Below are 14,306 nucleotides of genomic sequence, written 5' to 3'. Positions count from 1 at the left end.
GTTACAAGCTTTCTTGCTTAAACTAATATGGAAGGAGAGAGTAGAGACCAACATTTTTGCAAATTTTCCAATGCCGGAGGAAATTCTTTATCAAGATGGAGTTGAGACACAAAATTCTCTGTCAATTTCTTTGAAGAGAGACGTCAGTGAACACCTGGAAACACTTCAGAATTCTTTCAAAAGTTATTTCCATCTTAATGGCCTTAACATTCAACCATGGATCTGCAATCCTTTTCATTCTGATCTAAACTGTATCGTAGATACTGCATTGATCTAGCCAAAGATGAACTCATTGACCTCAGGACAAAAACTTACTACACTTGGAGTTTAACTCAAAAGCATTGGAGTATTCCGGAGTTCCTTGGAGTTCATCGCCTTGTAAAGCGAGCTATGAAAACTTTAATTCCATTTGCAATAACTCATCTTTGGAAATCAGGATTTTCAGCACGTAACCATTAAAACAAAAAATCCAGATTGATAGGATGTCCAACATAACGCATGTGTTACTTTGTCAGAGAACAAACCACAGTTTAATGTTCTTATTGAAGCTGAGCAACAACAGCCTTCACACTGATGTGTCTTTGAAAATAAATTTTAACATCCCTATATTTTATATGTAGTCTTGTTATTAATGCATTAATAGAGCACATACAGTATAGTACTATATCACAAATCAGTTAATATTGTGATATCTGTACTTAAATATATTGATTTCTTTTGTATTTTATTTTATAAATTTAAATACATTATTATGAGAAGGGGTCCATAGGCTTCACCAGACTGCCAAATCGGTCCGTAAGGCCTTAAAATATAGGAGCAGAATTAGGGCATTTGACTCATTGAGTCTGCTCTGCCACTTCATTATGGCTGATCTATTTCCCTCTATCTCCTGCCTTCTCCCTGTATCCCTTCATGCACTGACTAATCAAGAATCTGTGAACTCCCAGTCTTAAATATACCCAATGACTGGACCTCCAGTCATCTGAGGCAACAAATTCCAAAGATTCATCAGTCTTTGACTAAAGAAATTCCTTCTCATCTCTATTCTAAACGGACATCCCACTATTCTGAGGCTGTATCCTCTGGCCTTAGACTCCCCCACCATAGGAAACATCCTCTCCACATCCACTCTATCAAGGCATTTCAACATTCCATGAGATTTCCTCCTCATTCATCTGAATTCCATTGAGTAGAAGCCCAGGGCCATCAAATGCTCCTCATATGTTAAGCCTTTGAATCCCAGAATCATTTTTGTGAACCTCCTTTGAACTCGCTCCAGTGTCAGCACTTCCTGTCTTAGATAAGGGGCGTAAAACTGCTCACAATACTCCAAGTGAGGTCTCACCAGTGCCTTATAAAGCTTCAACGTTACATCCTTGCTTTTATATTCTAGTCATCTCAAAATGAATTTGTATATTTGTGTTCCTTACCATCAACTCAACCTATAAGTTGACCTTCAGGGGATCCTGCACAAGGACTCCCAAGTTCCTTTGTGCCTCAGATTTTTGAATTTTCTCTCCACTAAGAAAATAGTCTATGCTATTATTTCTTTGGTGAAAAGTGCATGACCAAACACTTCTCCCAATCTGTCTAAGTCTTCTGTAGCCATTCTGCTTCTTCAAAACTACCTGCCCCTCCACCTATCTTAGTATCGTCTGCAAACCTGGCCACAAAGCCATCAATTCTATCATCCAAATCATTGATATATAACGTAAAAAGAAGCGGTCCCAATGCAGATCCTTGTGGAACACCACTAGTCGCTGGCAGCCAACCAGAAAAGGCTTCCTTTATTCCCATACTTCGCCTCCTGCCAATTACAAATGCTTGATACATGCTGCTATCTTTCCCGTAATACCATGGACTCTTAACTTGCTAAGCAGCCTCACATGTGGCATCTTCTCAAAGGCCTTTTGAAAATCCAAGTACACAACATCCATCAATTCTCCTTTGTCTATCCTGCTTGTTATTTCTTCAAAGAATTCCAACAGATTTGTCAGGCAAGATTTTCCCTTATGGAAACTATGCTGACTATGGTCTATTGTTTCATATGCCTCCAAGTACCCCAAACCACATACTTAAGAATCGACTTCTACATTTTCCCAATCACTGAGTTCAGGCTAAGTGACCTACAATTTCCTTTCTTCTGCCTCTCTCCCTTCTTGAAGAGTGGTGTGACATTTGCAATTTTCCAGTCCTCTGGAACCATGCCAGAGTCCATTGATTCTTGAAAGATCATTACTAATGCCTCCACAATCTCTTCAGTTACCTCTTTCAGAACCCTGGGGTGTAGTCTATTTAGTCAAGGTGCTTCTCTATCTTCAGATCTTTCAGTTCCCCAACCACCTTCTCCCCAGTAATGGCAACTTCTTGCACTTCTGTTAAACTTCTAGCATACAGCTAATGTCTTCCACAGTGAAGACTGATGCAGAATACATATTCAGTTCATCTGCCATTTCCTTGTCCCTAGTTATTACCTCTCTAGCATAATTTTTCAGCATTACAATATCTCCTCTCACCTTTTTTTTACACTTTATATATCTGAAGAATCTTTTGGTATCCTCTTTAATATTATTGGCTAACTTACCTTTGTATTCCATCTTTTTCTTGATTTTTTTAGTTGCCTTCTGTTGGCTTTTTAAAGCTTCCCCTCCTCTAACTTCCCACTAATTTTTGCCCTGCAAAAATCTTTGGATTTTATGTTGACTTTATTTCAGCCACTGTTGCGTCATCCTACCTTTAGAATACTTCTTCTCGGGGATGTATCTGTCCTGCACCTTCCAAATTGCTGCCAGAAACTCCAGTCATTGCTGCTCTGTTATCATCTCTGCTAGTGTTCCTTTCCACTTTAACTTTGAACAGCTCCTCTCTTCTGCCTCTGTAATTCCCTTTACTCCACTGCAATAGTGATATATTTGACTTTAGCTTCTCCTCCTCAAATTGCAGGGTGAATTCTATCATATTATGATCACTGACCCCAAGGATTCCTTTACCTTAAGCTCTTTAATCAATTCTGGTTCATTGCACAACACTCAATTCAAAAGAGCTGATCCCCTAGTCAGTGGGTTCAACCATGAGCTACTCTAAAAGCCATCTCGTAGGCATTATACAAATTCCACCTCTTGGGATCTAGCACCAACCTGATTTTCCTAATCTACCTGAACTTTGAAATTCCCTGACGTTCAACTCTCCTGACATGCATTTTCTGTCTCTTGTAATTTATAGGCTACAACTTTACTACTGTTTTAGGTCTGTATATAGCTCCCATCAGGGAATTTTTACCCTTGCAATTCCTTAGCTATACCTACAATTCTACACCTTCCAATGCTACGTCACCTCTAATGACTTGATTTTTTTAAACCACTGGTCAGACTACAACCAGAGGTCATGGCTTAAGGGTGAAAGGTGAAAAGTTTAAGAGGAACATAAGCAGAAACTTCTTCACTCAGAGGGTCGTGAGAGTGTGGAATGAGCTGCCAGCACTAGTGGTCCATGAATAGTAGGGTATCTAGGGCTATGGTTCAGGTGCAGGTTGTTGGGTGTAGGCAGTTTAAATGTTTTCAGCTCTAACAATGACTCTACCAGCAGAGCCACACCACCCCCTCTGCCTACTTGCCTGTCCTTTTGATATAATGTGCATCCTTGGACATTAAGCTCCCAGATGTAATCTTCTTTCAGCCACGATTCAGTGATGCCCAGTGTCATACACACCAATCTGAAACTGGGCTACAAATTCATCTACCTTGTTCTGTATACTGCATGCATTGAAGTACAACATCTTCAGTTTTGTATTTATCACCTTTTTCAATTTTGTGCCCCTTTTACATTGCAACTCATCCCATTCACGTCAATTTTGCCCTATCATCAGGTTTTCCTTGCTCCAAGTCTCACTACACACTGCCTGTTTGTAAACCATCTACCTTGTTCTCATCACATCATTCTGGTTCCCATCTCCCTGCCAAATTAGCTTCAGCCCTCCTGAACAGCTCCAGCAAACCTCTCCGCAAGGATATTGGACACCTTGGGTTCAGGCGTAACCCACCCCTTTTGTACAGGTCATACCTTTCTCATAAATGATCCAGAAATCTGAAGCCCTTCCCCTGCACCAGATCCTCAGACATTCATCTGCAAAATCATCCTATTCTTACTCTCATTGGCACATGGTACAGGCTGCAATCCAGAGATTTTCCCCAGAGGTGCTGCTTTTCTGCTTTATACCTAGCTCCCTAAAATCTATCTTCAGGACCACACCTACCCATGTCATTACTGCCACAATATATTCCAAGACTTCTGGCTGTTCACTCTACCCCTTTAGAAGGCCATGGACCCAATCCGAGAGATCACTGACCCTAGTATAAAATGGCTCAAAAACACTAGAGAGAGAAGCAGATCTAGGACAGTAGGAGAGTGCTGGTCACTGATCACTGACAGGAATATACAAGCTTCTTGTGTATCTTGTATTAAGATTACAAATTAGACATTGAGCAGCTCTCTTACTGGTCTATTTTTCTAATACCACTTTTGAAATCCTGTGCAATGATTGATTACTTCACAATAATGGCAACCATTCTAGTAATCTTCCAAAACCACTCTTTAAAAGATGGGTTAATACACCAGATACTGGGAAATGTCAGCTAGTCAGACTTTCCTTCCAAAGATATGCAGACAATAAGGTGCAAGGCCATGGAAAGATGGAGTCTTGATCTCACTATCTTTTCTGCCTTAGCCGTGTACCCTATTGTCTGCCTGCACCATCTCTATATCTGTAACACTATATCCTGAATTCTGTTATTGTTTATCATTTATATTGCCTCATTGTAGTGATATGACGGAATGGTCCAACTGGATGACATGCAAAGCCATTAAAAAAAACTGTACCTCTGAATGTGACAATAACAAGCCAATTTACTTGGTGCTTAATTTAATTTCTGCAGCCCAGTCTGGTGTCCTACAATTATTTTGCATTAGCATCAGTATACTAACATTCAAGGTGGCACCATTTTCAAGGCATTTGTGGTTGGCTATTAAAGGCAGTCTGTGATCTCAACACTGTGATATCTTTAAATGTAATTCAATTCAGGACTCAAGACAACCGAATCTTGTACTGACAGCAAAGCAATTTTAATATAAAATTTGTCATCTTTGACAAATAAAATAAGACAAATTAAACGAGATTTTACCTTTTTAATAATTATGCATGAAAGCTTACAGCCAGACAAGACAAATTACAATTGAAAAAAAATCCTGATTGCACTTTTAAATAGTTTTTTCCCCTAATATATACTTTTGGAATGCCAAGACCATTAGGAAAACAGCCACCTTTTCAGTGTTCTATAATACATGGAGGTCTTTTGCAAATTATTTTTAAAGTCACATGTACATACACAGTTTGATTAACAGTGACTGGATTAAGAAAATTATAGACATGCATAAAGTCATAAACATATAAACCTATTATATGCACATTTATTTACATCAATTACATTTCACGCATTTGCCCAACAAATGCCTCCTATTTGACAAAGTAAACCAAATCTTGTTGTTACCTGAGATTAGTATTTCTAGATTTACAACACTTTCCTTACAACTGACATTGTGCAATTTTACATAAGAATATAACTAATCTTGCGGGATTTCCAAATGCATTCAAGATAAACTTTATCCAAATAAGTTCATCACAACTAGCATATGTTGAGATGATGATCCTTTATTAATGATTTTATGGAAGTTAATAGTTGTGGAATCATCAGAACTCAACTTGTCCAAACATTTCTTTAAATAATCCCAACAGGGCCTCAAGTCAAAATTAAATTTCAAATCTGGAAATCTACTTTCTACTTATTCAGAACAAGCACTGTGTTTATAAATACATCACCCTGTTCATTTCTAATTCTACTGATTCCTTGCAAAATATACAAGTTAAATGAGGTAAGTTCTCCACTTTCATGCTCACAGTTTGTGTATCTGACCCACTCTTGCCTGAATAGTATACATGAAATTAGTTATGAAACGTGCCCATTTTAAGAGTTTCCATGTTTATGTGTTGCAATCTACAAAATTCTGATCTCCTGGATAAAATGCTGAAAAAGGACAGTTTCCACTGATTTACCAATGCTTAAAATAAGGAAACAATGAAAAAAGCTTGCAATTGCAACTAAAATTGCTGGAAGCTCAAGCTTTACTGCAGAATGCTACTGGCACATCTCATAAATGTAAGCAGTTGAAAATATATTTTGGTTTTCGAACTCAGAACTTTATTATCATCATCACTTAGCAACTTTGAATTCCTTCTCTGTCAGGAGTTCAATATACATTTGTAAAAGTCTGCCAGTTACATAATGCTAACCTTTGTAGGATCAGGATATGATCAGGGAAAATGATTGAACATGAACAAGTCCTCACATAATCTAATGCACACAATCAGTTATCAGGATACGTTCCAAGTATTTTCAGTTTTCTTGCACATTTTCTTCAGCCTCTGCAATATGGGCGACCTCAACTTCCACAGTTTCTCCAATTTCATTAAGTTTCTGTCCTTGCTGTTGAGATAGTACATAGTTAACCACCTGCATAATTCCATGATCTGTTAGTGTGGGCAATGCTTCATCTTGGCTTTCCACAGCCACAGCTTCAACAGATTCCACTGAAGTCACCGCTTCGACAGCTTCAACCGCCTCGACAGCTTCAACCGCCTCGACAGCTTCAACCGCCTCGACAGCTTCTCCAGCCACTATTACAGTCTCAACTTCTTCAGCAATTAAATCTGATTTGTCCAGTTCATCTTGCATATCAGCAGCTAAGATTCTGATGGCATGTTCTACTTGTGTTCCCTGATTATGAAATTGAAGTGTGTCTTTCTCTAACATTATTTTGCCAGGAACGTGCTCTTTATGAAACTTAGTCATATGTTTCCGCAAACTACGAGCATCAATGTAGGCATCGTTACATATTGGGCAGACGTAAGGTCGTTCTCCTGTATGTGTTCGCACATGCCGTTTAAGTGAGCGTGCATCAGCCCAGGCTACTCCACAGGTCAAACATTCAAATGGCTTCACACCTGAATAAAAATCAAATCATAATAAAATCATTCAAGCAGTGGAGAACCAATACTATTCTTCAAATATTACGCTGATTTAGCTTTGTCTCTTTTTGTGATGGCTACAATACCTTTAAGTGTTGCTGACTAATTAAAATACAGCCCTCTCTACTAACTACTGAATGTTTTTAATACATTCTATATTAATTTTTTTATGTACAACAAGTAGAGAAGGCAAAGCATAAAATTGAGAGCTAACTTCTCATTCTAGGACTACATTTTATAATATTTGGCATCAATAATTTTTCTGCAAAAATAGTAGGATTTCTGAATAGCACGGGAGTAATTATATTAATAGAATTAAAAAAGTTTCTTTTATCAAAATAACTTTAGTTTTACAGTAATACACACAAAATGCTGGAGAAATCAGCAAGTCAGGCAGCATCTATGGAGGGGAATAAACATTTGATGTTTTAGGCTGAGAGCCTTCACTAATCCTAATGAAGGGTCTCGGTTAGAAGACGAGAAATCCAGCACAAAAGAAACAAAAAAAAAGCTAAAAAAATATAAAAATTTCTAGATACTAGCTGCAATTGCACTTCCCCATTTTTTCACCTTGTACCGCTGGAGAGATTTTCAGTATCAGTTTAAATTCCATCTACTTAATCCTACTACTTTAGAAACGTAACTGCAACCCAGCAATAAAACTTCCACTTCAGTTGAAGAAGGGAGTATAGGAAAAGTGCTCCAGCAAGTTTAAGGGGAACATGGCAAACATTTAAGTAGCAAAATGCCAAACCATTGTGAATTTTGAACAACACAGCAAGCAGGGAATCAAAGCTTTACATAAGTCATGTAAAGGGAACATAGATAGTGGATTTTGAAACCAATTTTTTTTCATAATTATCACAGCATTTCAATCCTTTCATGTTCTTAAATATGTGATAATAGAAAGGCAAGGTTTAAAGCCAATAATGATTTCACTTTACCTTGATGGTTATTCATGTGCCTCCGATACTCTCTAAGTTGTGAAAATTTCTTCCCACAGTGTTCACAAGTACGGTCGAGCATCTGCTTAGCTCTGCCTTTCTTGCCATGTGTGGCTTTTTTGACATGTCGCCTAAAAAGAGCTTTTTCGAAGAATTCTTTTCCACAAACATTACATCTGAAAGTAGAAAATATCAACATGGGATTCGAATGTTTCTTAAAAGTCTCAGATGGTATTTTTTCCATGAGTGGAATTTTGACCTCAACGAGCCAGAGGAATTATGGCAACGAATAGACAAATCTAATCAGAATTAAGTTTAGTCACTTGGCTTTCTAGTAGACACAAAGTATAAAGATATCCATAAATTAATAAGCATAAAAAGGTTACAATGATTTCTCAGGTACAAGTTTCTAATTTGGAATCATAATTGCCTGGCAATTGACAAGCAGGCATCAGTTTTCAGCTGCACTGAGAGAACAAGGAGCTCAATACTGGAAACACAAATTACCAATGCAAACCAGAATTGATAAAAGGATGAGCTGTTTGTGTTATAGGTTTTACAACTGCTAGATCCCAAATTAATCAATAGAGTTATAAAGCACAGAAACAGGTCCCATAGCCCACCACGTCTTTGCTTATCTATACCAATCCACCTGCCTGAACTAATTCTGTATTTGTCTATGCCTTGCTCATTCAACTTGTTCAAATGCCTCTTAAATGCTGTTACTGTCCTTGCCTCCACTATCTCCTATAGCAGCTCATTCCAGACAGCGATGATTTTTTCATCAATTTATCCAATCTCTCCTTATAATTCAGGTCCTCCAATTCAGACAACATCCTTGAGAATCTTTTCTGCACTCTCTTGAGCTTAATCACATCTTTACTGTACTGCGGCAACCAGAACTGAACACCATATGTATTGTAACCAAAGCTTTGTAAACTTTAATTATACATCACAACTCTTGTACTCGATACCTCAGCCAATGAAAGCAAAGATGTCAGATGCTTCCCTCAAGTCTGTCTGTGCTGCCACTTTCTGGGAAACATAGAACATAGAAATCTACAGCACATTACAGGCCCTTTGGCCCACAATGTTGTGCCAACTACTCTAGAAATTGCCTAGAATTTCCCTACCGCATCGCCCTCTATTTTTCTAAGTTCCATGTACCTATCTAAGAGTCTCTTAAAAGACCATATTGTATCCACCTCTACCACTGTCACTGGCAGCTCATTCCATGCACTCACCACTCTCTGTGTGGAAGAACTTACCTCTGACACCCCCCTTGTACCAACTTCCAAGCTCCTTAAAACTATGCCCTTCGTGTTAGCCACTTGACCAACTGGGAAAAAGCCTCTGGCTATCCATATGATCAATGTCTGTTTTCATCTTATACACCTAGGAAATATATACCTGTACTCCTAGCTCTTTGTTCAACACTATTGCCTAGGGCAACAACATTTACTATGTATGTCCTTGTTTAAATTATCATAAAGCATCAGTTTACATCTGTACGAGGAATTAGACACCATGAGCTATTTCCTTTGAGTACTTTCCCAGTTAATATCCTGATGTAACTTTAATACAGCCTCTATCACAGTCCACTACAATCAAAAATTTTAATGTAATTTGCTAACTTACTAATTATGATACCTACATGCTCATTGACATCATTAAGCAACAATGTCACAAAAAACTTCCGCTAGGGTCACAGCAAATCTTGTAAAAGCATCCTAAGTTACATTTTGCAAGCTCCAGGGATTCATCTACTATCTACCTTAGTGGATTTCAAAACCTCCAATGCCTTCTCTTTTGATATGCTGCAGAATATTACTGTTACCTCCTGTGAAATCACTAGCTCGTATGTCCTTCTCCACAGCAAATATAGTTGAGTCACCCAGTTAAGACTTTGCTCATTTCCCACAGTTCCACATTTAGATTATCATGGAGACCCTTAAGAAAACTGACCCTATAACTAGGTACACTTTATGAATAGAGTAGATTGGGAATCATAGGGACCAGTACATTTTGGTCCAGTTAAGCAGTTGCCCCAATTAGACAAAGTTTAATGGAAAGTTAAGAGGTATGACCATTTAACTGAGTAACAGATTTTGTATTTAAATTAAATACAGAATAATCTCTGCCAGCGGACAATGAGTGGTGTTAGGCAGGTAGCTTTTAATTTGGTCCAATGGAGTAACTTTTTTGGCTAGTGTCAATTTTTTTTAAAAATGGCATCTTGGCAAGGGTCTGAAATTTTTAAAAAAGTCAAAATAAATAACAAAATGATCAAAATCAGTTTTTTGAATGAGCGCCCATCTGCCCAAGTGGATAACATAAGTAAACACAACTGATGCTATTTAAAAACTGTTTGCTCAAAGCACGGTGTCCACCAGCCACACCAGTGCACGCAACTGTTCCTAGTTAGAAACTGCTTGGCAACAGTCTCCCGTTCCAGTTAAGCAGCATAACGTCCTAAATAACAAAGCAACACACACAAAACTCAGCAGGTCAGACGGCATCAATGGAAAAGAGAGAACAGTTGACATTTCAGGACTAAGGAAGGGGTAAGATACCCGAGTAAAATAGTGGGGGGGGGGGGGGAAGAGGAGGAAGGCTAGCTGGGAGGTGATAAGTGATGCCACCCACGTGGCTGGGAAAGTTCAAGGGCTGGCAAATAAAGAATCTGATAGGAGGGGAGAGTTGGGCAATAGGAAAAAGGAGAGGAGGGGATCGGGGGGGGGGGAATGTGGGGTGTGGGTAGTGGAATTTGGTCACTGGAAGGAGAAATCGATGTCTATGCTATTAGGATGGAGGGCACCCAAACAGAATACAAGGTGTTGCTGCTCTACCCTGAGGTGGCCTCATCGTGGTACAAGAGAAAACCACGGACCAACATGTCGGAATGGGAATGAGAATTAAAACATTTGCCCTTCAGGAAGTCATGCTTGTGGCAGATGGTGCAGAGGTGCTCAATGAAGCGGTCCCTGAAATTGTGACGGGTCTCACCAATGTGGATGATACTGGACACAAAAGACGACCCCAGTAGATTCGCAGGGGAAGTGTTGCCTCACCTGGAAGGACTGTTTGGGGCTCTGAATGGAGGTGAGGGAGGAGGTGTATGGGCAGGTGTAGCACTTAAGCTGCTTATAGGGATAAGTGTCTGGAGGGGGATTTATGGGGAGGCACGAATAGACAAGGGAATCATGGTGCAGTCCCTGCGGAAAGCGGGGGGGGGGGGGGGGGGAGGTAAAGATATACTTAGTGGTTAGATCCCTTTGGAGATGGTGGAAATTGCAGAGGATAATGCGTTGGATGTGGAGACTTATGGGGTGGTAGGTAAGGACAAGGACTCCTCTACAACTTCTGCCATCTCCAAAGGGATCTTACCACTGAACCCTCAGCACACCTCATCAACCAAGCTTCCCTAATCTTGTCAGTCTTGCCCTTAAATCCAACAGGAAAGGAAGGCTGTTTAATTTTTCTCATTTCACTTTTGAAAACGTACCAATTGCCAGATGGCCCTTTACCCATAAGCACTCTCAATCAACAGTTGAGAGCTCCTGTTTGATTCCATTGAAATTGGCCTTCCCCTAATTTAGGATTGTAACTCAAGGACCAGTCCTATCTTTTCCCATAACTATCTTGAAACTGATAGAATCATAACCACTGGTCCAAAACTGCTCCCCCACCAACACGTCAACCAAACCTACTGAAATACAATTTATGACCAGGCAAACATCAGGTGGAAAAAATAGCTAGTTTGGATGATTTACTTGCAAAGATACAAAAGCATAGCTAGGAAAATATGAGGGAATCTGCTCTTGTTGTACAAGAATGAGAAAATGAAATTGAACACAGGATTTGATGAAAATCAAAAATATGCATCTCCACAAATGCAAAGGAGATTGCTCACGCTGTAATAGCAAATCCCTTTTATTCAGAACAGACAAAATTCTTACATTGATTGTGCTTTTAACTAAATGAGCAGAGGAAATTCTTCTGTGTGGTTTCTGTGCTAGCGGTAGAACAGTTGACACAATTTACTCTGCCAAAATCAGGAAAATCAGAATTGGCTAGCAGATTTATAAATACTGTTTGACAATTAAAAGTTTGTTGAATGGATCATTAGTAACTTCATGCTCTTTTAATCACTAACAATGCCAAATAAACATTCAAAATATTTAAATCAAATACATGAATGCACACACCTATTGACAAATATTACCTTGCCTTTTACATTTCTTTGTGCTTTCAATAGAAAATATTGAAATTTCTTTCAAACTGGTTGATAAGATTGCATTGTAATCAATGCTTACTATTATATTAAATAATTGTGCCACTGGACAGTTAACCCATAAGAAGTTCAAAAGGAATTCACATTTTTTTCTTCGAAGGATAATGCTGCTCCTTACTACAAAAGAAACCTCAAAGTGAAAGGAACCTTGACAAAGTACCAATTAGTAACTGCGTTTAACTACTGCATAATTTCTAGGAATCAGATCCCAACTCACCTGGTATTCTGAGACCACAGTACTGGGATTATCAGAAGTGAGTCGAGAGCAGCTGAATGCTGAAATTCCCGTTTCCTAAATTTAATTCTAATATGCTGTTCAAAACTGATCATCAAACGCATCCAAGATAAAAACACATCAAGGATACTGGCCATGTAATCTAGTAGATACCAGCAGTCACTGGAAAATTGGCATCAGTACCCCTTGTCCTCATCACTACCCCCATTACAACAATCCACATAAACACATCTGATCTTGCATTCTTTAAAGTTTTCATTTAATATTCAAACCATTATGTACATTGATGTAATATAAACAACATTCCTATAATGGAACCGCTATAACTTTTGTAACATACAAGTTATTCTCCCTGTGCGAAAATTGACTGTACTCACTTGTATGGCTCAGTAACAGAATGTGCTTTTACATGTGAATACCAGTCCTTCTTCCAGCTGTAGCACTTCCCACAGATCTGGCACTGAAATGGTTTAACACCAAGGTGCTTGTACATGTGTTGCTGCAGGTCACGTGCTTCGTAAAAACTCCGTTCACATCTACAAAAATGAATGTATCCTCTTAAAAAAAAAATTTCATTTCAACTATAATAAATTTTCCAATTAGGTTTGCAGACTCATGATAAATCAGCAATAGAAAAGTTAAACAGCAAGTTTAAAAATGAAGCCAGGACTCTAAAATTAAATGGCACAACAGAGGATCTTAATATTGAATAGTCCAAACATATCAGTTCTAAACTACATTAACACAAAACCATAAATGTAATAATCTTCACCCATTTTCCTACCTTGTGCCCATTCATTCTGACATAAAACAGAGCAGTACAACATAGGAATAGGCCCTTCAGTCCACAACACCTGTACCAATTATAATGACCATACATGGTCTGTATCTCATGCCTGTTCATGTGCATGTATAAATGTCCTTTAAAAATTGCCATCATATCTGCATCCACAATCTCCCTTGCAGTGCCTACCAGGCACCTCCCAGTCTGCAAATATACTTAGCTCACAAATCTCCTTTAAATTTACCCCCTATCTCCTTAAATTTATGCCTTCAAGCATTTCACATTTCCACCTGGATAAAGGCTATCTACAGTCTTTCAATTTTATATACTTCGATCACATTGCCTTACAGCTTCCAACATTCCAGAGAAAATAACCTAAATGTTGCCTCTATTCTAAGCAATATCCTATGGAACTCTTCTGCACCCTCTCCAAAGCTGCAACATTCTTCCTATAAAACAGCAACTGGAACTTCACAAAAATAGTTACCTCACCATAGCTTTATACAGCTACTACATGACTTTCCAACTTTTATACACAATACCTGACCAACAAAACCACACAAATTGTGTGCCACCCCATCTACACATATTGCTACTTTCAGGGACCTATGAACGTGCATCCCAAGGTCCCTCTGTATGTCAAATCTCCTAAGGGTGTCTTTTACTATATACTTCTCTCTTACATTTGACCTCCCAAATTACACCATTTCATACTTATCTAGATGAAACTCCATCTGCCATTTCTCCATCCATATTTACAAATGATGTAAATGTGACTATCCATTGACAACTGTCCTTACTATTTACAACTCCAATTCACTTTCCTTCTACAAACTCATTAATCAGCATACCTAAATTTTTGCCCAAATTCCTTCTCATAAATGACAATGGTACCATCACTAATTCCTGTCAAAACTACTGGCTACAGATCTCCAGTTAGAATATACCCTTTGTCTTCTATGGCCAATTCC

General features: G+C 38.6%; 1 protein-coding gene across 1 annotated transcript in view; it reads right to left on the bottom strand.

The window, feature by feature from the left end:
• Positions 1-5,167: 5,167 nt before the first annotated feature.
• zbtb11 (zinc finger and BTB domain containing 11) overlaps positions 5,168-14,306 on the bottom strand; it is a 33,934-nt gene continuing 24,795 nt past the window's right edge. The window contains exons 9-11 of the mRNA XM_059968551.1: positions 12,929-13,087; positions 8,023-8,198; positions 5,168-7,054 (exon numbers count right to left, since the gene is read on the bottom strand). Coding sequence (XP_059824534.1) covers positions 6,447-7,054; positions 8,023-8,198; positions 12,929-13,087 — 943 coding nt within the window. The 3' untranslated portion in view covers positions 5,168-6,446. The remainder of the gene's footprint in view (positions 7,055-8,022; positions 8,199-12,928; positions 13,088-14,306) is intronic.

Source organism: Hypanus sabinus, chromosome 4 (genome assembly GCF_030144855.1).
Source record: "Hypanus sabinus isolate sHypSab1 chromosome 4, sHypSab1.hap1, whole genome shotgun sequence".
Lineage (NCBI taxonomy): Eukaryota > Metazoa > Chordata > Chondrichthyes > Myliobatiformes > Dasyatidae > Hypanus > Hypanus sabinus.
Note: the sequence above shows the minus strand (reverse complement) of the source record. Positions and strands in the feature narration are given on the sequence as shown.